The 24,967-nt window shown below is 42.0% G+C and overlaps 1 protein-coding gene across 8 annotated transcripts in view; it reads right to left on the bottom strand.

The window, feature by feature from the left end:
• Positions 1 to 4,612: 4,612 nt before the first annotated feature.
• LOC122539483 (putative E3 ubiquitin-protein ligase HERC3) overlaps positions 4,613 to 24,967 on the bottom strand; it is a 60,299-nt gene continuing 39,944 nt past the window's right edge. For 2 of the 8 annotated variants that reach the window (XM_087979960.1, XM_087979961.1), the window contains 8 exons: positions 21,654 to 21,770; positions 19,265 to 19,402; positions 18,421 to 18,587; positions 17,378 to 17,444; positions 14,287 to 14,372; positions 11,383 to 11,566; positions 10,715 to 10,814; positions 4,613 to 6,611 (listed from right to left, as the gene is read on the bottom strand). In XM_087979960.1, coding sequence (XP_087836086.1) covers positions 6,391 to 6,611; positions 10,715 to 10,814; positions 11,383 to 11,566; positions 14,287 to 14,372; positions 17,378 to 17,444; positions 18,421 to 18,587; positions 19,265 to 19,402; positions 21,654 to 21,770 — 1,080 coding nt within the window. In that variant the 3' untranslated portion in view covers positions 4,613 to 6,390. Of the gene's footprint in view, positions 6,612 to 10,714; positions 10,815 to 11,382; positions 11,567 to 14,286; positions 14,373 to 17,377; positions 17,445 to 18,420; positions 18,588 to 19,264; positions 19,403 to 21,653; positions 21,771 to 24,967 lie in introns of those variants that run through there. The other 6 variants (XM_087979962.1, XM_087979964.1, XM_087979965.1 and 3 more) reach the window with 4 other exon arrangements.

The following is a 24,967-nucleotide window of genomic DNA, read 5'->3' as shown; positions in this document are numbered from 1 at the left end:
ACTTGGCTATCAGCCTCTGCTCAGCCACTTTGCGTTGTTGCCTGTCCCAAAGTCCGCCTTGGAGGATGGTCACCTGAAGGTCAGAGGCCAAATGTTCCGTATCACTGACTGGGAGGGAACACTCCTGGCAGATGATTGTTGTGCGGTGTCCATTCATCTGTTGCCGTAGCACCTGCATGGTCTCACTAATGTACCATGCCTCAGGGTATTCTTGCCTGCACCAAATGAGATAGACAATGTTGGCTGAATCATCTGAGTACCTGCCATGTACATGGTGGGAGGTGTCCCCACATTTAATGATGGTATCCTTGTCAACACTCTGACATGTCTTGCTGCATCTGCTGTGGCAGGGTTGTATGGTGTTGTCCTGTAGGTTGGGCAGTTTACTTACTACAAACAATGTTCTGTTTGAGGTTTGATAGTTGTTTAAAGGCGAGAAGTGGTGGCGTGGGGAAGGTCTTGGCGAGGTGCTCATCCTCATCGATAATGTGTTACAGGCTGCCAAGAACATAGTGTAGTGTTTTGGCTCCTGGGAAGTACTGAACAACGAAGGGTACCCTGTCGGTTGCAGCTTGTGTCTATCTCCATTTGTGGTCATTATGGTTTCTTGCTATGGCAGTCAGAACTGACAATTGATGAGTTGAGCATCATACTCTGTTCTTTTGAGGGCATCCTTGAATACTTCCAAGTGCCCATCATGTTCCTCCTCATCTAAACAGATCTGGTGTATGCATAGGGCTTGTCCGTAGCGGATGGCTGTTTTAATATGTTTTGGGTGGAAGCTGGAGAAGTGTAGCATCCTGAGGTTATCCATGGGTTTGTGGTAGAGTGAGGTGCTGAGGTGCCCATCCTTGATGGAGATGCATGTGTCCAAGAATAAGACAGATACTAAAGAGTAATCCATGGTGAGTTTGATGGTGGAATGAAACTCATTGATATCACTGTGTTTCAGTGGCTCCTCACTCTAGGTCCAGAGGAAGAAAATGTCGTCAATATATGTATAGTGTTGATTGGAGGTCCAGTGTAGAGACAAAGTCTTGTTTGAACCTGTGCATGAAAATGTTGGCATATTGGAGTGCAAATTTGATCCTCATGGCTGGTCTGTGTGTCTGGATGAAGAACTGGTTGTCAAAGTGGAAACGTTGTGGTCGAGGATAAAGCGGATGAATTGTAGGATGGTGCTTCGAGATTGGCATTTATTGGTGTTGAGTACTGAGGCTGTTGCCATGATGCTGTCATTGTGGGGAATGCTGAAATGTCCATTGTGACAAGGAATGTTCCCAGTTCAACTGGTCCATGGGTGCTGAGTTTCTATAAGAAATCTGTAGTGTTACGACAGAAGCTGGGGGTCCCCTTTACAATGGTTTTCAAGATACCTTCGACATAGCCAGAGACATTCTCACACAGGGTCCCATTGCCTGATACAATGGGATGTCCTGGTGTGTTGGTTTTGTGTATCTTCGGAAAGCAGTAGAAGTCACCTACACGAGAAGTACGTGGGATGAGAGCGCGTAGGGAACTCTGACATGCACGCACACACATATAAGTTTGTGAGGTGAATTTGTACTTTCATATGTAAATGAACCTTAAATGAACAGAGTCTTACATGAATCCATGTTAACTCAATTTTTCAGATTAGAATCAGTCTAAACAGTATGGCACAGACAACAGCACACAGGGAGCTTAACAGGGACAGCACACAGGGATATTATCTGGGCTGACACCAATTGTTAAAGTTAACCTGAGAATGTAACTTGTAAAAAAAGTTTTGTGATTTACATATGAAAGAAGTGAAACTAACATGGTCACTCTAACAAATGAGAGACTTAACATACAATCAAGGTATTTTGCAATGTATAATTTCAGTAACATCACACTAAACTTTTGCTATAAATTCTGTGTCTTACAATTGTGTCCTCCACAACCACCTGATGGAGCAGCGCTCCGAAAGCTAGTGTTTCCAATTAAACCTGTTGGACTATAACCTGGTGTTGTGTGATTTTTAACTTTGTACACCCCAGTCCAACACCGCTGTCTCTAAACCAAGGCACTGAGGCAGGCATTTTAAACAACCTGTTTGGCAGCCCGTGTGGCACTACTTCTGGGGTAATAGGCCTGATTCTAATTAGCACCCACCCAAAAATGTAGCCATTTAGCAATTCTCTGCCGATTCAGATTTGTGGAGTCAGAAAATTTCATGACTCTGCGTACCTAATTTGGGAAGAAAGATCTGGGCCAGAGTGAAGGTTTCCATTTGTGGCAATGATCAATATAAGATCAAGTAGAAGAAATACATTTATCCAGAGATTGAACATGGACTTCACTATCACAAGGAATGGTTGGAGCACACTATATAGATGCATTAAATAGGAAGCCAGATAAGTATTCAGGAAGAAGGGAATGGAGAGTTATTCTGAGAATTAAATAAGAAAGGGGGAAGGCCCAAATAGAGTATAATCACCAGCATAGATTGGTTCAGCGGAATGACTTGTTCCTGTGTATTCAATGACTTGTTCCTGGATATCCTCAATGACATTGAAAGGGTTAAAGCTGGAAAAGTTAAATACAGCTTCAGCTAGAAGTAAAATAGTAAAATAAAAACAAATAAAACAGTAGATTAGCATGTGCATCCTAGACAGGATAGCAAAGTGCCAGAGTCAAACAGCGCAGTGCTGGAAAAGCACAGCTAGTCAGGTAGCATCCAAGGAGCAGGAGAGTCAATGTTTCAAGCATAAGCACTTCATCAGGAATGTCCTGATAGGCTGTGCTTTTCCAGCAGCACACTTTTTGACTCTGATCTCCAGCATCTGCAGTCCTCACTTTCTCCCAGCACAGTGCAAGGCCAGGAAGTGAGTGGTAGAACCAATCATGCAGTGGAGACTGCCCAATCAGCAGGATATGGGGAGGCCTACAATGTCTGATGTATGTCCTGTTGGAAACAAGTGACATCTGGTTAATATATGGTTGTCAATTGATTGTTAGGAAGTGAATACATGACTTAGTGTATAAGAAATGAGAACTTGTGGATTTTTGCCAGAGCTCAGTCTTTGAATTTTCAATCTCTTGTGTACACATGAATATAGGATCATGACCTGTACTGGAGTCTCCTAGGTGTCTGAGAAGTTGAACAATCACAGTAATTCAATGTAATGTTACAGCCAGATAAGAAGTGGTGGACCAGTTTTCCACTTTTCTCACTAGTAGTTTGACCGAGTTTTGACTTTCTTTGTAAAAGGATGCTGAATTTCCAATCAAGTATACTTTTAACTTTGTTTAGTCATGTATGAAATAGCCACAAACGTATCCTCGAGTTAAACAAATTAGGGAAAACACACACACACCCACAGAATGACATTACAGATGTTTAACCTTGTCAAAATTAAGAATAAAAACTTAAGGAAAGACAATAAAGGCTCACTCATTGTATCTATACGTGTTAGCACTCATTGAAGTGATTGCTTTGCAGTATTGGTTAGTACATTCCCCTGGAATCACTGTTTCTAGATCAAACTCTTCCTTTAAAATTCTATGTTTGCAGATTTTTCAAGCTATAACCAGGGCTAACAGCTTAGAGAGAGATTTCAAAGAAGGAGGGGTGTTTGTATTTGTGTTTGGCAGTTTGTGTTCTCTCCCTGAATTCAAATTCAAGCACTCTCTATGTTGGTTGTATGTTCCAAAGAAATTTGAAGAATTGGGTGTCTCACATTAGTTTGTTTTCAGCCATTGTTTCATAGCAGAGGTATTTTGTTTTATATATTCAGGTAGTTCTGGGATAACGTGCGTTTCTGCTGTGTGATTTGGCTATAACATCGCTGAAGAGTTAGGGAATGGTATTTTTGAGCACGCACACCTCCGTTGGCATTAGCATGATTCCAGCAGGGATCGATTCCCATGCTTTGTTCTTCACATGCGCTGATGTCCATGCTGTTCTGTGCATATGCCAGGTGTCCGCACCGTTCCAGACATGCGGGACATTGGTGCTGGTCTTTGTGCCATTCTACACATGCCAATGGCCGTGAAGTCTCTGTGCCATTCTATGCATGCACTGTATCCGCTGCTAATAGAGCAGCTTTCTGTGAGAGATACTGTACAGGGAACAGGTTTCTTACAATTTTTAAATGTGTGTTAAATTTACTTTTGTTTCATTAACACATATGATTTCAACCTTCATTCAGGCTGTGCTATACTTTGTATTAGACATTTGGTGATCTTTGAGTGACTGTGAGTGATTCTTTAGCTGGTCTGCGCCTAGCCCCACTTTTTCCTAGAGGCTCCATTATTTCTATTAAGTGATTTTCTATTCACTGGAACTCAACTATGGCATTACAGCAGAACTACCTGTATGTCTCAGCCATTTCACTTGAATGATCTAGCCTCCATCTGAAGGAGATAAGAATGAGTCAATTCACACTTCCAGTCTTCATCTCAAGGAAATGTTATGCAGCTACAAAGTGAAACAAATTAGTTTTGGCCATCTTTGATTCCAGTCATAGAGTCATAGTCATAGAGATGTACAGCATAGAAATAGACCCTTTGGCAGTCAATGTTCTTTGTTTTAGTAAAATCCCTTTTATCAGTTGAAACTACCTTTTTAAAACAAATCTAACCCATGACAATGATACTGTTTAATATTCCAAATCACACATTTTCATAACAGTGACATGATATTACATTGTTCCTGACTTGGTTGCATTTGAAATTAGAAAAGATCCACTTAAATTTATCTGAAGAGACTACATATTGTTCCAGATACTGTGCTAATTGGCAAGATAGTCCTTTTCTTAAAACAAAAATCAAGCTAAGATTAAACACTTGTCATGTCAGTAACATTCAAAGCATCTTTCAATCTGTCCCTGCTAAAAGCATGTGATCTCCCCCATTCTTTGAAAGGATTTAATTGATTGAAGACATTTCCTTATGATAAGATGTTATACATTATAGACTGTGGAGTGTGGAAGAAGAGTAGTTACAACTGGTTTACAAACTTAGTCACACATAAATACAAATCACACTATGGCAATTAATTTATGTGCTATTGCTAATGCTAGTATTACTACTGATGACAACTAGGATTGATGCATCCTAGGTAGCATGAATTCGAAGTTAGCAAAAAGATAGGAAACAGAGGGTAAGGATAGATAGGCATTTCTCAGACTGGAGACGAGTTGAAAATGGTGTTCCCCAGAGACCAGTGTTGGGCCTATTGCTTTTCTGATTTCTGTCAAGGATATGGCGATAGGTGTTGAGGGCAAAATCTCTAAACTTGCAGATGATACTAAATTGGGGAGAATAATAAGTTGTGAGGATGATGCTAAGGGACAGACATTTGTCAGATGAATTTCAATGCAGAGAAATGTGAGGTGAAGCATTTTGGTAGAAGGAACAGGACTTTACAGGTTCAAATGGCACAACTTTAAGGGGAGTACAGAATTAGAAGATCCTTAGAATTCACATGCATGGTTCTCTCAAGGTGGCCAGGCAAGTTGAAACAGTTTTTAAGAAAGGTTATAGGATCCTTGGATTTATAGAGACATAGATTATGAAACAAGGAAGTGATGCTACACCTGTACAAGTCATTGGTCAGACCAGATTTGGGGTAGTGCATTCAGTTTCTGGGCAACATATTGGAAGGATGTTAAAGCCCAGGAGATAGTGAAAAGGAATTTTACTAGAATGATACCAGGAATGAGGTATTTTAGATACAATGAAAAATTTGAGAAATTGGGCTTATTCTTCTTGGAGCAGAAAAGTTTGAGGTGACCTTACTGAAATGTTCAAAACTATGAACAATTTTGACAGGGTAGAGAAGGATATTATGTTTCTACTAGTTGGTATGTCAGTAACTAGGTGTCACAATTTCAAGACTGTCAGCAAGAGAGCTAAGAGTGAGATGAAGAGAAACTTCTTTACTCAGGGAGAGTTGTTCTGATTTGAAATACGCCACCTGGGAGAGTGGTTGAGGTTGATCTCCTTAGGAGATTTCAAAAGACAGCTTGATATATATTTAGAAGCGATGAATTTAGAGGGCTGGAGAATGGGACTGGCTGGGTAGCTCTTTTGGGAGCCAGTACAGACATGATGTGCCAAATGGCTTCCATCTGTATTGGAAACTTCCATGATTTTATGACTATGAAACTACCAAAATGTTACAAAAACCCAACAAACTCACTAATATCTGCTGTTCTTACCAAATCTATACATGCCTACAGACTCACAGAAGTACAGATGGTTCTTTAACTTTTCCCTGAAGTGAACCAGCAGGTTGTGACACCGTAAGATGTTTGCTATCATGGGAATGAAATAAACGCTGTGATGCAATTTACTTTTGTCCATGAAATGTCTCAGTCAATATTTCTCAGATTACATAAAAATAGCCTCCAGCTGCAAACATTAGTCCCATATTATCGTGAATTCTTCACCAAATTTTATTGCATGAAGTAACTTCTCTCTCAGTATTTCGATGCTGCTATAGTTGGGAAGGTCCAAGGTCCTAGTACAAGTATAGGCACATGGATATGTGGAATCTGGTTCTTCACTCCTGTTGTTAATAATCTGAATTCTGAGATTTCCAATCCCTCCCACTGGGATTCTGTCACTTCCGGTCAGGAAGGCTAGGAATGAAAAGAAGCAGACACAAATAAAAATCATATGCAGAAGTAAGCAGACCTTTTTGTTTTGGAAAAAAGAACATTATTCCCGACTGGTGGCCAAACCTGTATTTGCTACTTATCTTTGAGGAATGATAGCTGGAGCCCTGCACAGGCCCAAATCATCAGAAGTCAGACAACACCAAGTTATAGATAAAAACGAGGACTGCAGATGCTGGAAACCCGAGTTTGGATTAGAGTGGTACTGGAAAAGCACAGCAGGTCAGGCAGCATCCAAGGAGCATGAGAATCAATGTTTCGGGCAAAAGCCCTTCATCAGGAATAGAGGCAGGGAACCTGCAGGGTGGAAAGATAAATGGAAGGGGTGTGGAGAAAGTAGCAAAGAGTACAATAGGTGAATGGGGGTGGGGATGGAGGTGATAGGTCAGAGAGGAGGGTGGGGGAAGGTAGCAAAGAGTATAATGGGTGAATGGGGGTGGGGATGAAGGTGATAGGTTAGAAAGGGTGGAATGGATAGGTGGAAAGGAAGATAGGTAGGACAGGTCATGGGGACAGTGCTGAGCTGGAAGGTTGGAACTGGGGTGAGGTGGGGGGAGGGGAAATGACGAAACTAGTGAAGTCCACATTGATGCCCTGGGATTGAAGTGTTCTGATGCGGAAGATGAGGCTTTCTTCCTCCAGGCGTTGGGTGGTGAGGGAGCAACAGTGAAGGAGGCCCAGGACCTCCGTGTCCTTGGCTGAGTGGGAGGGGGAGCTGAAATGTTGGGCCACAGGGTGCTGTGTTTGATTGGTGTGGGTGTCCCAGAGATGTTCCCTAAAGCGCTCTGCGAGGAGGCGTCCAGTCTCCCCAATGTAGAGGAAACTGCATTGGGAGCAATGGATACAATAAATGATATTGGTGGATGTGCACGTAAAACTTTGATGGATGTGCAAGGCTCCTTTGGGCATTGGATGGAGGTGAGGGAGGAGGTGTGGGCGCAGGTTTTGCAATTCCTGCAGTGGCAGGGGAAGGTGCTAGGAGGGGAGGGTGGGTTGTTGGGTGGGCGTGGACCTGACCAGGTGGTCATGGAGGGAACAGTCTGTGCGGGGGGGTGGGGAGGGACCAGGTTATAGTCCAACAGGTTTGTTTAAAATCACAAACTTTAAGAGTGTTGTCCCTTCATCAGCGGATAATATCAAATATGACTTTAGAAATCTGCTGTAATCTTCAGTGCCAAAAGCCCATACCTGCCTGGGGTTCTGAAGCATATGCATTTTGTGGTTGTGGCTGGCTTAATGCTCCCTCTTGGCACTGCCTACTGGTCCAAAATACATATCAGCTCACATTTTAAACTGAGAAAGCAGAAACATACAAATTAGGGAGCTTCTGCCCTTATTCCCTGCACCTTTGATCCTGTCTGCTACGAGGTCAAAACACCAAGTAGTCCAGATATTTAACTTGACCAGTCCATATATTGCTATCTTTAAAACTGAATTTGAACTTCAAAGTGCCTGTAAAAATGCCAGAATATCAATTAAAAACAGATGGAATTTTACTTATTCGATCACTAGGATATTAATAGTTATCACAACATAGAATTCCTCAATATGGAAGCAGGCCATTCAGCCCATCGAGTCTGCATTGACCATCTGAAAAGCATCTCACCCAAACCCAACCCCAACCCCATTTCGAATGATGAACCTACCTAGCCTGCGCATCCCTGGACACTATGACCAATTTAACTTGGCCAATCCACTTAAACTGCACATCGCTGGACTCTGGGAGGAAACCAGAGCACCCACAGGAAACCCACACAGACACAGGGAGAATGTGCAAACTCCACACAGTCATCATAGCGTGGAATCAAACCTGGGTCCCTAGCACTGTGAGGCAACAGTGCTAACCACTGAGCCACAGTGCCAACGACAGGCAACATTAGCTCATAGATGAGGAGATTCAGTTACAAGAAGAGACTATGGAATCTAGGAGGCTCATAAAAGTTAAAGGAAAATGTGGGAGGTATTCCAAACTTTGAAGTGTTTAATACAGAAGGTAAAGATGAATGTTCTCCACTGGTAGGAGATCCTCTAATCAGAGAGTGCATATTGAAGTTAATTTGCAAGGTCCAGAGGGATGTCAGGAAGAAGTTTTCTCATGCAGTAAACTATGATGATCTGGAACACACTTGTAGAATGGGTAGTGAAAGGAAATTCAATAGCAACTTCCAAAATTTGAAACATTCTAACTCCTGCCGCCAACTGGGAAAGCACCAGAAATGGCAGTTGGCACGTAAGGAATTGGTCCTGATGCCTTTCCAGTCAGCAGCAGGAAAATTGGTGAAGTCTAAAACACTTTGGCATGTGGGTGTATAGACCGGGAAAAATTATAATCACTGGGTTGCAAGAAGGCACGGGGTTACCAATAAAGGCAATCTGTGCAGTCCTCACATTTAAAAAAATAAACAATTTAATATTGGTCTAAATTAAAAGAGATGGTCACGTGCACAGCTGGTTCCCCATTTGAAAAACCTTTGAGGTGATTACATCAGGTTATTGAGGATTCTCAGTTCCAGGTTTGTGGCTGCGAGACCCATATAGGATGATGATTTTTTTCAATACTTTATTATAAATACTTTTTCTATGGATTTTCACTGACAATTTCTCTACATGCAAGAGCATATATCTTTGGATTCCAAGACATGTTCTCATCTAAAATAGTTGACTGCTGGGGGAAAATACCATTATTTTTGCCATTACTACAAAATAAGAGCAATCATTTTAGTCTGAAAAAATACTAGCTTTCAAAAACACAACTCAGGAATAGAAAGCTGAGCTGCACTTAAAGGAGTCTGCCATTTTAAACAACCTGACACTGACACTGCTTCTGCACATGTGCAGTAACTGCCCCCCACCTCCCTAGTGTTGTGGCATGAATAAATAGTCTTCTTGAATAGGACTACAGTGCAAGGCAGTGTAAGAGTGAGCAGGAAAGTGAGGCAAATTGAATAGCTCTTCCGAACATTTTGGACCAAAACAGACCATTGCAAAATGGTATGATTGTTTAAAGATTTGGATGACTATATTAATAATTTCTGCTTCAAACAAAAGCATATTTTCCTTACTTGTTTACAGGATGAATGTTATTAGCTAATCTGTAATCGCTGTTGAGAATCTCACAAGGGTTATGGCACAGTAGGAGGCTCATCATGCCTGCACCATCTCATTAAATGTTCATCATCGGCACAAGGTAATTGCTTGCTTTTTCCCCATATCCTTGCACATTATTTTTTATCCACATAAATCGTCCAATACCCTCTTGAATGCCTCAATTGAACCTGCCTCCACCACTCTTCCATGGCTGTGCATTCCAGACCCTAACTACTCACTCTGTTCAAATTTTTATACTCACTTCGCCCTTACAAAAGGATGGCAGATAGGAAGGCCAATTTCAGCTGCCTCCTTGAACCAGTGGGATCCATGTGATAGTATTGGAAGCGACTTGCAGGATTTTGACCCAGTGAGAACAGGGATATCTTTTCAATTCACGATGGCGCATAACTTAGAAAGAAGGCTGCACTTGGTAATCTCCTCATGTGCAAGCACTCCTTGTTCTTCCAGGTGTTAGAGATCATGAAACTATTGTCAAAGAAGCTTTGTCAAATTGCTGCAGAGTATCTCATAGATGATGTACAGTACTAACAGTGTATACTGGCTGCAAAGGGAATGAGTATTTAAGCTAGAGGATGGGGTGCTGATCAAACCTGTTGCATTGTCTTGAATGGTGTTCAGCATCTGAAATGTTGTTGGGGCTATAGTTCTCTAGGCAACTGGGGAGAATTTCATTACATTCCTGAGTTTTTCCTTTTAGGCGATGAGAGAAGCTACTCAGCTCAGAATTCCCACCTCTGCCCTGCTGTTCTGCCCACAGTATTTAAATGGCTGGTCCAGTTAAATTTCTGAATAATGATAAACCCTATGATGTTGATATTGGGGGATTCAAAGATAGAAATGCCATTGAACATCAAGGGAAGAAAATTAGATTCTCTCTCATTAGTATTGGTATGACTTTGTAATGAACCATGATGGGACACAAGTCCGTTTTATTAAAACACAATGAACATATTTACCAAGAAATTGTTTCTTCATATCCTCAGACAGGTTTTCAAACACTTCCCAAAAATTCCTGACTGTTGCATCAGTTCGTGCATATCCACCATAAATTGCATTCTGTAAGAACAAAATAGAGATTAATAGAGATTGATCTGTTATCTCATATCTTTAGGTAGTTGAGGGGTGAGTTGAGATCTTTAAAATTTTTAAGGGGATCTTAATTTTCTTGAGTAAGGGATTTTGAACAGGGTGTTTGAAATGTTATTCAGGGTTAAAAGTCAAGAACAAGATTTACGTACAACTGGCAAACTGTACCGTACCCCAAATAAGGATATTGAATGTAGGGCTCATTGAAAATTAAGACTGAAATCAATGGATGTATGTTAGGTAAGTTTATCGAGGGATGTGGGTCAGAGTTGCTTAAAAGGGAGAGGGCCACTGGATGAACCATGATCTAATTACATGGTGGAACAGATTTGAGGTAAATGACTTTCTTCCGTTACACTCCCACCCAGTTTTACTTTCCACTGAAATTGAGTGACCAGTACAATCCCCACTGGATGGTGTAGGTTAAAAGTATCCAGTGATCATGATGAAGAATGTGTGTGTTTTGGACTTTAGAAACTATTTATTTGTCACACACACACGCACATACAACAAATAAAGTTAAATACAAGTGCCATACCTGTTCCAGCAGCTCCCACTCGTACTTGGTGTTCCCCTGGATAACATCCCTTAGTTCTTCAGGTAGGAATGTGTCCACAACTGGCAGTGAATAACGGCTCCTGAAACCTCGTGAAAAGGCTTCAAATTCTTGCTCTACAGATGTGTTAAGCTTATAATCCACATAGGCATCAACAAACTGTTTTCTATTTTAAAATAAAATAGATTTAGGAAATGAATAATTTGCATATAAGCCCTCAACCTTTAAACTCAAGGGAATACAGTTCAATCTCCATTTATCCATATATCATATCTACCAGATGCAAAGGTTATCAAAATCTTATAGAAGTTTCCCATCCATCACTTAGGATCATATGAAATAGGAAAAGGAATAGGCTACACAGCCCATCAAGCCTGTTCCACCATTCATTAAGATCATGGCTGATCTGATTGTGGCTCTAATTCCACTTTCCTGCCTGTCCTACATGCCCTGGACTCCTTTGTAGAACAAAAGTCTAACTCAGTCTTGAACAACTCACTGTCTTCTCTGGAAGATAATTCCAAAGGTTAATAATACTAAGAGAAGAAATTTCTTCTCATTTCCATCTTCAATGGGAGACTCCTAATTTTCAACACTGCCCCCTAGCTTTAGATTCCCCGAGGGAAAACTTCTGTCACCATCTACACTCCTTTGGAGGCCCTTCAAAATCCTTTACGTTTCAATAAGATCACCTCTCATTCTTCAAAATCCCAATCACACAGACACCATCTCCTCAATGTATTTTCATAAGGTAGTTGCTTCATCCTGTGAATCAGTCTAGTGAATCCACAGTGAACTGCTTCCCATGAAGGTAAGAAAAGAAAACTGCAACAGTACATGGGATTTTTGGTGTGGCTTCACTAATGCTCTGTATAGTTGTGGAAAGTGCAATGACTCATGTTGAAAAAGCCTGTATTTTCTTTGACTGAGATTGAACTGTGTTTGCTGACACCGGTACATGCCTCTTAAATTGGTTTCAGGGGTACGTGGTCCAGGCGTTCGATGGGTGAGGCAAGGGGAGGGAAGAGGAGAAGAGGAAGATGGGGGAGGGGTGCAGAAAGGGATGCCACATTCTCACTCTATCCTCCTGTGGCTTCTGTAGTCCCTCCCCTTCCTCACTCCACACCACCCCCATCCTCACCCTACCCTTTTCCATCATCACTCAAAACCACCCCCCATTCCCCATGCTCACCCTGCCATGCTTCACTCCCTTCCTCACTTCCCCCCTTCCCTATCCTTGCTCCCGTCCCCATACTCATTCTCCCACTTCCTGCATTCTCATTGTTCCTCTCCTCACTTCCCCTTGCTTCTCCCACTTCATTTCCCCCTTCTCCATCCTTACTTGCTGCATCCTCAATCCCTCCGCATCCTCAGTTCCCCAACATCCTAACTTCCAGTCCCCTATGTCCTCACTTCCCCCTGCCATATCCTAATTCCTTCACTTCCCCCATCTTCAGTCACCCCTGCTCCATGCAAGTGTTTCTGGATTAGCGAGCATGCACAATTGCCCTGTTGCAGGTGTCAGCGGGATGTCTCTTTAAAGAATAATTTAGACTGGGTTTTTAAAATTATTTATATTGGCTTCCTAATTATGACATCATTAGGTTCCAAGAAATGTCCATGTGACCTGTGGTTGTCATGGAGATAAATGGCTAAGAAGCAAAGGCTAAAATGAAACAAGAAATGTTGGCTGACACCAATGATCTACTGATCATTTCCAAGTCTGCATGCTCACCTCCAATTGTTTCCATTCTGCACATGCACTTATGAAATTAAAAAAAGCTGATTTTAAAAGCATTTACAAAATAAATTTGCTTGATATTTGTTTTACATGTCCCAATGTATGCTTTCATTGAACTCTGTAATTTGCATGTTTGCTAGCTTTTAATCACTCAAATTAGTTCCACTTTTATAGCTTCTACCATGCATGCTCTTGCACGTCAGCGGACACAGCCTAAATAAAAAGCAATGTGATTGTGTTTTCCCTGTTTGGCAGTTCCATCGACTGGGAATGTGTGCATTCTCTCTGAATGGAACAAATTTCAGTTTGCAGATCTCTGGTTCTGCAGCAGAGTTTTGAGAATAGAGACTGTGCTGCTTTATACAATTAGCAAGGACAGAATGCTGAAGACAAGAAGAGTGACAAACTGAGAATTGGACAATACCCTGCTGTTTCAGTGTTCAGAGCCCACCAGATTGTTTAACAAAGTCAGACAGTAAGTCTCTGGGAATCTGTGCTATCAAGACTGTTGATATCTTCACGGGATGTGGGTGTCGCTGACTCGGCCAGCATTTAGTGCCCGACCCTATCTCCCAGAGGACAGTTAAGGGTTGACCACATTGCTGTGGGTCTGGAGTCATATGTAAACCAGACCAGGTAAGGACGGCAGTTTCCTTCCATAAAAGACATTAGTGAACCACACCCTTTTTTTCCCCAGTGATTGACAAATGGCTTCACTGTCATCATAGACTCTTAATTTCAGACTTTTTTTTAATTGAATTCAATTTCCACCATCTGTTGTGGCAGAATTTGAACCAAGACCACCAAAATATCTGAATTAACAGTCAAGCAATAATACCACTAGACTACTGGCTCCTGCAAGTGAGAGAGAGAGGGGTCATAGATGTGTGCCCCTTGTTAATGGTAAATGTGTCCAGTCACTTCGGTCAGAATACAGCTACTGGCTAATGCTACTCCTGGTGAAGCAATTGGATGGGAATAGAGAGATCTTACAAAATGAGAACAGGTTGGAAACACTGTTGGGTATCCATGATCCTACATTATGTGGAAATTAATGCAAGTGCTGTGACTGCACAATTGTAAGTGTAACTGATTAAAAAGCAAATCAATTCAACAAAGGTTACATTAATGAAGGTTTTTTTTACCTATTATGCTTTTGAACTGGTGTGTTGTTACCATTAGGTATTAGTTCCTTCCTAACTGTCATCCCATCAGCTGTTTCTACGGGAATCTGCACATAGAAAAAAGGGATACATTTTCTTTTGGTCCTGGCAATCGTATTTTTTAAACAATATTCAAAGTACATTCAAACTGCATCAACTTTAATGTTTTTTTATTTTCTTATGAATTTGATTAACTCTTGCTCAGAGTATTGTCCTCCAGGATGTCGTGAGCTTGGAATTGGGAGGGCTACTTAATTAATTAGGGTGGTGTGAGACCAGACCCTGTCACCTTCCTGCCTCTTCAGGATTTAGGTCTAGGAGGGAAAGGCTCTGAGTCCCATCCCACCACCAGTTGAGCCTCAATTAAGAACTACTTAAGGACTTCAGCTTGCTGTCATTGGGATCAATCCAGCTGGACAGTGGCCTACTGGCATCTGTTAAAACCTGACAGGTCAACCTCTACAGGCAGTATATCTATTTTGGAAGGAGTGAAATGCAATCAGTGCTCAACTGAGGGGCTGGACATCATGTATGGGTAAGAGCCCACCCTTGCCCTGGACATCCTTTGCCCCTCCAGGGAGTGACTTCTCTGGGTCCTCCACGATCATGGGTTCTCTTCCAGCAGCAGCTATCTGCTCTGATTGGTCACAATTTCAAGATAGTCAGCAAGACAGCTAGGAGTGAGAATATGGAGAAACTCCTCGACTCAGTTGTTACGATTTAGAATAAGTTACCCAAGACAATGGTAAAGGCAGATTCCACAGTGGAGAACCACGAGGTGTCAAAGCAGTTTCAATATTTGAAAGTGATTAATTTATGAAGATAGAGCTGGAAAATGGGACTAGTTGGGTAGCTCTTTTGAGAGCCAGTATAGACATAATAGTTTGAATAGCCCCCTTTCATACTGTAAAGGTCTATGATTCTATAGTCGGCAGCTCGTTTCAGGCAGGCCTTCCAACCCAGGGGTCTTAACTCGGGGCAAAGACACACTAGTGGGCTTGCAAAGGCCATATTGGAGTTAGATTTGAGCTGAAAATGTGTTGCTGGAAAAGCGCAGCAGGTCAGGCAGCATCCAAGGAGCAGGAGAATCGACGTATCGGGCATGAGTCCTGTAGAAGGGCTCATGCCCGAAACGTCGATTCTCCTGCTTCTTGGATGCTGCCTGACCTGCTGCGCTTTTCCAGCAACACATTTCCAGCTCTGATCGCCAGCATCTGCAGTCCTCACTTTCTCCTTGGAGTTAGATTTGTCCAGCCATCCCTGGAACACAGTGCTGGTCTCTCACCATCTCTTTGGCAGACTGGTGAGATCATTGTTGTTTCAAATTGGATTCTGTCCGCTCACACTCTGCCAAGCGAGTGAGTGTGAGATAAACGTATTGTCCCAACCTCACCACTGAGCCAGGCATATTTCACATGGTGGCCCAGCCTATTTCTGAGAGGTGTGGCAATTGATTAGGCTCAGAAAAAGGAGGCAGGATTAAAAGGAGTGGGAAAAGACTTGAAGAATGGTCACTATAAAAGAAAATTTCATCAGTAAGTGAGATAGCCAAGCAGTAACTGGGATATCAAGAGCTCACTGCTCTCTCCCAACATTCTCCTGAGTAACTTGTGTAAAGGTGTTTCCATGAGGCCAGTCATCAGTTTTAACTTCTTTTGACCATCTCATTAGCTGTATATGATACCAAAGGTAGAGCACAGCAAAGATGGAAATCTGAAATTTAAGCAGGAATTGTAGGAAGTGCTCAAGCGGCCTGGTAGCTTCTAGATGGAGAATGGTTCAGAACTGTGACTGGGGAGTGGACAAGGGTCTCATGAAGGAACAGGCCTTTTCAGAAGGTTAGAAGTGAGGAGATGGAAGATATGTTTGGTGGTGGCTTCATGCTCAGGATGGTGGAAGTGACAGGGAAATGTGCATTGAATCTGGAGGTCAGTGGTGTAGATGGTAACACCACTGAGGAACATCATTGTGATTCTGCAAGGGAACAGAAGAGAACAGGCAACAACAGAAATGTGTGATAGAGTGGACATGTCAAAGGGCCTGTTAACCACAGTGAACACAAAGGTAGGAGGGAAAATCCTTGACTGAGGCAAACGGAATATGCTGGGAATGCTAATATGGAAGTCTTGTCTTGTCAGAACAGTTATGACAAAGATCACAGCATCTTGCAGAATGGAATAGAATTTTTGTAGGATACTAGGTATGAGGGAATATGTTCAAGGTCCATCTCTCAGAACCGAAATGAGAAGTCAAGGAAGAGTTGGCAATGGAGTACAGAAAAGGATACTGACAGCAAACGTGATGAAAATCTCCAGTTCAGGGTGAGGGCAGGACTTGCTTTCGATATTGTCATCAATACACCAGGAAAGACTGGTGAATATGGTAATGAGTAGAACAGGAACAAGGAATGCTTCATATCCCCTACAGAAAGGCAGGCTGAGTGAGGATACGTGCAGGTGCGCTTAGCAACACCTTTAACTTGGGAGGATCTAAGTTGTCGGATAAATGAAAAGGTGAAATGAGGATGGCTAGGGCCGGAAAACCAGAGGCTGTTGATATGAAGGATGGCATTCAAAGAGTTACTGATCGAGGAAGGAAGATGCAAGATGTGGGGATATAAGCTAAAAATAAATAAGCTCTGTGAGGACAGGAATCAACTGAAAGAATGGGCCACTTAAGGGCAGTCGTCTTTGTGGATCTTGGTGGAAAGGAGGAAGATATTAAATATTCCATGGGTGTTATTCAAAGAAGGGCAGTGTCCTGTTAGATAATTGTTTTAAGAAAAATCTTGTAGAACCAGCTGCAATCTTTTCCCATTCCCTGGCCCAATACTTGCCTCAAAACCACTCCTGGCATGTGGGTGAAACGTACCTTCCAATATGGGCTAGATACCTGGGGAATCAAGGCAGGTGCCCTTGAGCCTTCTTGGCCAGTATGTGCACTGCATGCATTTTGATGCTTCTGAGTGTACTAGTCCTATTTCTCTGATCCCTCTAGGTTGTTTTGTTGCCTTTCCATTTTCAGTCAATTTCAAAATGAACTGATTAGTGATGTAGCACAGGAGTAAACTTACAGTAAAATCCAGATAAAATGTCTCTTCGATATCATCATACTCATAGTCAAGGACATCCTGGAGTGATCTGTATTAACAGGAAAAAGGCACACTGAAATTGAAATTGACATTGTATTGCCAGTTTCAAAGCATAATTTATTTAGATTATGTAGTTAATTGTAAAGTGGTTAATATCCATTGATCAGAAAATGCTCATCAAAACAGACTTAAAACAGAGTACTTATGGCTAACTTGTGCCAAGACATTGTAAAAATCTGAAGAACAGGCAGTTATATTTTCTGACAAGGATGCAAGGTCCATTTTACAGAAATGTCAGCAGTAAGATCAGCAAGCAGGAGTAGGTCATTCAGCTCACTGAGCTTGCTCTATAATCTCTCTCCTACACAATAACATCATGGTTTGTGGCCTTAATTCCAGTTTCATGCCTGTCCCCATAAACCCTGACTTTGTTGCAGAACAAAAATTTGTCTAACTCAGTCTTGAATATATTCAAATGATCCAACCCCTCCCGCTCTCTGTGGAAGAAAATTCAGAAGACTAAAAGTAAAATTGTCATTGTTCTACCGGACCATAAAGCTGCTCTCTCATTAGACAGAGGGTGACTGGAGGTGAGTGTAATCAGAGGGTGAGGTTGAGAAAGAGTGAGTCCTTCATGGTAAACTGAGCTAGAGCAGGAATTGAATATGTGTTGTAGGTATCTGCATCACAAAGAACCCACCATCTAACTGAGCTAACCAACTCCTGTGCAAACTAATGACCCTCAGAGAAGAAATTCCTTTAATTTCAGTCTTAAGTGGGAGATTCATTAATTCTAAATTGTGCCCTGGTTCTAGATTCCCCAATGAGTGGAAACATCCTCCCAGTAGTGCCTCTGTCAAGCCCTCGCAGAATCTTACATCTTTCAGCAAAATAACCATCCATTTTTCAAATCTCTAAAGTGTATAAGCCTAACCTGCTTAACCTTTCCTCATAAGACAATGGCTCAAGTTTAAGGTTGAGATAATTTGGTGGATTAAAGCAAGAGAAGTTTGGAATTCACTCACTTTCCTTCTGTTGGCGAGAGTTCCTTCAGATCGTCCAATGTTGGCGGCACGTGAAGCAGCTTTTTGTACAAAGCCAATGGGAAGTGAAAATTGCAAATAAAACCATTGGACACAACAAATCGGCAGAGAATTCCCAGCAGATAAAATACATCATCCATCTCTGGTTCCTATTCCATATTTTGAACATAAAGAAATTGCATAATTCTTGCATAAAAAGTCTCTGTAACATTTCTGACAGCAAAACCAATTTCAGTTGACACCACGAGAAACATTCCCAAATTGTGTGCTCTCAGATGGTGGCCTCATCTGCCAGGTGGGTTTACTGAAAAATCTCAACATGAGTTCGGGATGATGTTCCAATGAGTAATCAATCTATTCACAATATCATGCATATTGTGATTCATGGTCTTCGGAGTGTGAGATTCCCCATAAAGAGCTCAAGAGATGGGAGCTGTCATGGCATTGAAGAACTATTCAGATGAACACTTGAAATGCTACAGCCTATAAGGTTTCAGGCCAAGTTCTACATAAAAGGAGATTAATATTGATGGATTTTTGATGGTTTCGACAAGATGTGCTGAAGGGCCTCTTTCTGTTGTGTAAAAACTCTCTAAAACACAATAGCTCAGGTACTTGCAGGAAACAAGACAGTTGAATTACCAACAGGAATATGGTCAGAGCAACATCCCTTTAATAAGTCTGAATAGATGTCCACATATTGCACCTTGACGCCATAGCTACAAAATTCACTTTTCCTGGGTATGGGAGTACAAAAGTAGTGATAAAAGTATTCTGAAATTTCTGATGGCTATTTTTACAAATCACACACTACAACAAGCCTTACCCAGCTGGGAAACCAAAGCAGCCCCGATTCTTCGTATTGCTGAAATATCCGCCCATTACTATGTAGTTCTCGACCAAGAAGGGTGAAGAATGTCTGCGTCACCCCATAACCAAAACTGACTTCCCCTGTAAATTCAACCTGTACTGGCAGAAATCAAGATTAAAACATTAATGCCAACTGAAATATTGACTAGTGTATCTTTTGATGTCCCTTTGGGTAAAATTTAGTGGAGCCTACTAGGTCATCCTATTAGAGGGATGGAGTGGACTGGGAGAAATTGGATATAAGTTCTTGCATTAGATTGCCAATGTCAGGAAACCTATCCACACAATTAAATCCAGGGCAGGAAGGGCCCATTGGGAGCAGGATGCCAGTTAGGTTCATTAACAGGCTGACAAAAATGTCAATTACAACTCAGCCGACTGGAATTCAGCAGTGGGTGAGGGATATAAATGAGATATGCACAGCTTGCATGTGCCTCCATAAAAGCTTCATGGCAAACTGTAAGGTTTGACTCATTGTTGAGGTGTACCTTCTCATCGACAGGCACTGTGTGCCTGAAATGAGGGACCCAGAAAGGTGACACACACAACACACACACTAACCTGGCCTCACTTATTTGTCTCCAGTGACGATGCTTTGGCTGGGCCTTGGTACATTATACACACAAAAATCAGGCACAAGAGAAGGCCCCCACAGCCTTGCCCCATTGTCAAGCAAGATTGTGGTTGATCTGATTTTTCCACATTCTCACTTATCCCTTGCTTAACCTTTAATCCTCTTGCCCATCAGTTATCAGCACCAGCCACTGCCCAAGGTGGGGGTTATGGCAGTATGGTGGTATTGGGTGAGATGGGGTGAATTTCCAGCCCTGGGGTCTTTGATCCTGCATGACACCCATGGTTTCATTCATTCATTGTAAGGGTCTCACTGCATGACTTAGATCTAGGCTTTGCTCCTCAAACACAATTAGGTCATTCAGTCCATCAAGTCCACAGTGACCATCCAAAGAGCATCCCACTCTCCATATCCCTGTAACCCTGCATTTCCGATGGCTAATCCACCTAACCTGGACATCCTTGAACTGTGGGGGGAAAACAGAGTACCGGAGGAAACCCATATAGACACAGGGAGAATGTGCAAACTCCACACAGACAATTACCCAAGAGTGTAATCGAATCTCGGCCACTGGCACTGAGAAGCAGCTGTGTTAACCACTGGGCCATCATGACACCCACAAAGTCTGGAGATTCTTCCACATTTCAGAGGTGTTGTGAGTTTACGATCAACCAAATATGCTTGTTGATCTAGCTTAGTTCCCACTAACAAATACTCTCTCCATCAGGGGAGCACAACCAAGAGCCAATAAGGCACTACAGGCATGTTAATTGATCCCCCAATGGCACTGCACATTAGAGAACGTTGTAAGTGGAGACTATGACTGCCGGTCTATAGCCTGCAACAGCCACATCCTGTGAATGACTTTAAAAGGAGAAATAGGCCAAAAACAGGAAAGCCTGGGCTTGCCCCTTTGTTTGTCTTAAAGGCCAGGGAATTGCCAACACCAGACTAAAGTGAAGCCATATTCAGCAAGAGCTCAATCTCAAATCTGATCTAGAACATGGAGGTTGTTACAGCAGGAATTAAGTTGCAGGGGATAAAGAAACAGGACACACGATGAGTGTCTTCTTTATTACAACTACAAAGACTTCAACCTTTGTAAGCACTGAGTGTCAGGGATGGTGTTGTGGGCATAAAATATAGGAAAGATTGATCATTTCCAAACAGAGCCAAATCCATGTGGGAAAAAGGATAAATATGGTACAGCTCCATGGGATTGAGAGGTGGGAAAAGCAAGCAAGAGTGAGGGAATCTAGTGAAGCGGTGATAGTGAGAGAGTGAGGAGTTTGGGATATGAACAACAAATGGAAAATGGTCATCTCGAAGGGGGAAGGCAGCAAATAAAAAGAGGATTTTTCAACCAGAAACATAATATATCCTTATTGCATGCTTTCTAATGAGAAAATGGTTTTATTCTGTATGTGAGACTTTTTTTTAAGGATTACTAAATAAGGGAAACCTGCGGACGGGGATCCTGCTCATCCTACACACTAGTATCGAAAATAACTTCCAACTCTTTGGTCTGTTCTGCAGAAAATCATCTCTGCAAAGCAATTCAACTTATGCTTCCTAAAGTGAAATAAGTTCTCTCAAAGCAGTGATCGAAATTATTTTGAAATGGAATCTAAAATTACAGCTTTTGACTTTGCGTGCAATGCTAATATTGAAAACTACTTTCATGTCATCTTGACTAGTTGTGGTCAGATGCAAAAAAAAGTCACAAGTGAAAATGAATCCTAGTCATTCAATGAACTGTAGCAGTCTATACCTGGAATGCAACATATTGATCCCCTGTTCCTTGGGACCTTAAATTGTCCAGGACATCTCGGAGAACTGCATCTCTGGAAACCTCTAGCGATAATATTGGCTCAGATATAAAGGCTTGCTGAAATAAATTATTTCACATGTAAGTTCCACTTTACAAGTGCACACAGGAAGAAAGAGAGAAAACACCTGGTGGTGACCTCAGGACCAACACAGGAATTGAACCTACACTGTTGACATTGCTCTACATTACAAACCAGCCATTGAGCCAACTGAGCTAATTCACCATAGACTAATATACATTATGCTCCACAACTACCTGACGAAGAAGCAGTGCTGCAAAAGTTAAAGCTTCCAAATAAACCTGTGGGTTTTATAATCTGGTGTTGTGTGATTTTTAACACTCTCTAATGGGAAAGAGATGGTTTTGTCCTATGGGACCATGTACTCTACCAGTGAATGAGTCACACAGTTTCCTTTCCATTGTGTATGAAGACAGTTGATTGTAATATTTTATGTGGGCCTTACAGTATGTCTACAGTAGTGAGTAGAGTTGGTTCTTTCTTGATTATATGTTTTGTTAATTTATATCTCTTGATTAAACTTAAAAATATAAGCCAAAGGTATTAATTTAACCTGGAGCAGCGTTTTGTTGAGGAATAAGATAGAGCTATTTTCTCGGTCTGCAGATTGAAAGAACCCTTTAGTAAAGTGATATGCTCTTCTTGTTGGAGGTGGGAGTTTAGGGAGAGTTTACGTTTTACTGAGGATTATATTTGCAATAAATGCCGTTGGTTGCAAATCCTATCAGATCGAATGGATCAGTTGGACAGACAGTGAGAGGCAATGAGGAATTTACAAGAGCAAGGGGATGTGATGGATGGCAGTTATCAGGAGGGAGAAAAGTCGCAGATACAATCGCATAGATGGGTTAACTCTTGGAAAGGTAAGAGAGGTAGGCAGGTAGTGCAGGAGTCTTCTGTGGCTATCCCCATTTCAAACAAGTATGCTGTTTTGGGAATGCTGTAGGGGGTAATGGGATTCTCTGGGGAATGTAGCGTGAACAGCCAAATTTCTGGAATTGAGACTGGCTCTAATACAATGAGGGGTACATGCAATTCCAAGAGATCGATTGTGTTTGGGGACTCTCTTGACTGAAGTATAGACAGATGTTTCTGTGGCCAGCAATGAAAAATCAGAATGGTGTGTTGCTTTCCTGGTGCCAGGATCAAGAATGTCTCAGAGAGGTTGCTGAATGTTCTCAATGGGGAGAGGGACCATCAGGAGATCATTGTACACATTGGAACCAACGATATAGGAAGGGAAAAGGTTGAGATTCTGATGGGAGATTATCGAGGGAGTTAGGCAGGAGGTTAAAAAGGAGATCCTCGAGAGCAGTAATATCTGCATTACTCCCAGTGATATGAGCTAGTGAGGGCAGGAGGAGTAGGAGGATAGAGCAGATGAATGCATGGCTGAGGAGCTGGTATATGTGAGAAGGATTCACATTTTTGGATCAATGGAATCTCTTTTGGGGTAGAAGTGACTTGTACAAGAAGGACGGATTGCACCTAAATTGGAAGGGGACTAATATACTGGCAGGAGATTTGATACAGCTGCTCGGGAGGATTTAAACTAGTAAGGTGTGGAGGGGGGGGGGGGACCCAGGGGGATAGTGAGGAAAGAGATCAATCTGACACTGATACAGTTGAGAACAGAAGCGAGTCAAACAGACAGGGCAGGCAGGGACAAAGCAGGGAACAAGGTAGGACTGATAAATTAAACTGCATTTATTTCAATGCAAAGTGCCTAACAGGGAAGGCAGATGAACTCGGGGCATGGTTAGGAACATGGGACTGGGATATCATAGCAATTACAGAAACATGGCTCAGGGATGGGCATGACTGGCAGCTTAATCGTCCAGGATACAAATGCTACAGGAAGGACAGAAAGGGAGGCAAGAGAGGAGGGGGAGTGGCGATTTTGATAAGGGATAGCATTATAGCTGTGCTGAGGGAGGATATTCCCGGAAATACATCCAGGTAAGTTATTTGGGTGGAACTGAGAAATAAGAAAGGGGTGATCACCTTACTGAGATTGTATTATAGAAATTGAGACACAAATTTGTAAGGAGACCTCAGTTATCTGCAAGAACAATAGGGTGGTTATGGTAGGGGATTTTAATTTTTCCAAACATTGACTGGGACTGCCATAGTGTTAAAGGTTTAGATGGACAGGAATTTGTTAAGTGTGTACAAGACAATTTTCTGATTCAGGATGTGGATATACCTACTAAAGAAGATGCAAAATGTGACCTAATCTTGGAAAATAAGTCAGGGCAGGTGACTGAGGTGTCAGTGGGGGAGCACTTTGGGGCCAGTGACCATATTAGTTTTAAAATAGTGTTGGAAAAGGATAGATCAGATCTAAAAGTTGAAGTCCTAAATTAGAGAAAGGCCAATTTTGATGGTATTAAGCAAGAACTCTCAAAAACTGATTGGGGGCAGATGTTTGCAAGTAAAGGGACAGCTGGAAAATGGGAAGCCTTCAGAAATGAGATAACGAGAGTCCAGAGACAGTTTATTCCTATCAGGGTGAAAGGAAAGGCTGGTAGGTATAGGGAATGCTGGATGACTAAAGAAATTAAGGGTTTGTTTAAGGAAAAGAAGGAAGCATATGTAAGGTATAGACAGGATAGATCGAGTGAATCCTTATAAGAGTATAAAGGCAGCAGGAATATACTTAAGAAGGAAATCAGGAGGCAAGAAGGGAGATGAGATAGCTTTGGCAAATAGAATTAAGGAGAATCCAAAGGGTATTTACAAATACATTAGGGACAAAAGGGTAACTAGGGAGAGAATAGAGCCTCTCAAAAGATCAGCAAGGTGGCCTTTGTGTGGAGCCACAGGAGTATTTTGCATTAGTATTTACTGTGGAAAAGGACATGGAAGATATAGAATGTAGGGAAATGGATGATGACATCTTGAAAAATGTCCATATTACAGAGGAGGAAGTGCTAGGTGCCTTGAAACACATAAAAGTGGATAAATCCCCAGCACCTGATCAGATGTATAACTGTGAGAAGCTAGGCAAGTGATTGCTGGGCCTCTTGCTGAGATACTTGTATCATTGATAGTTACAGGTGAGGTGCCAGAAGACTGGAGGTTGGCTAACGTGCACCACTGTTTAAGAAAGGTGGTAAGGACAAGCCAGGGAATATACACCAGTGAGCCTGATGTTGATGGTGCACAAGTTGTTGGAGGGAATACTGAGGGACAGGATGCACATGTATTTGGAAAGGCAAGGACTGATTAGGGA

The sequence above is a fragment of the Chiloscyllium plagiosum genome, unplaced genomic scaffold, assembly GCF_037043375.1.
Source record: "Chiloscyllium plagiosum isolate Xiang-an unplaced genomic scaffold, Cpla_swu_hap1 HiC_scaffold_36, whole genome shotgun sequence".
Taxonomy (NCBI): domain Eukaryota; kingdom Metazoa; phylum Chordata; class Chondrichthyes; order Orectolobiformes; family Hemiscylliidae; genus Chiloscyllium; species Chiloscyllium plagiosum.
Note: the sequence above shows the minus strand (reverse complement) of the source record. Positions and strands in the feature narration are given on the sequence as shown.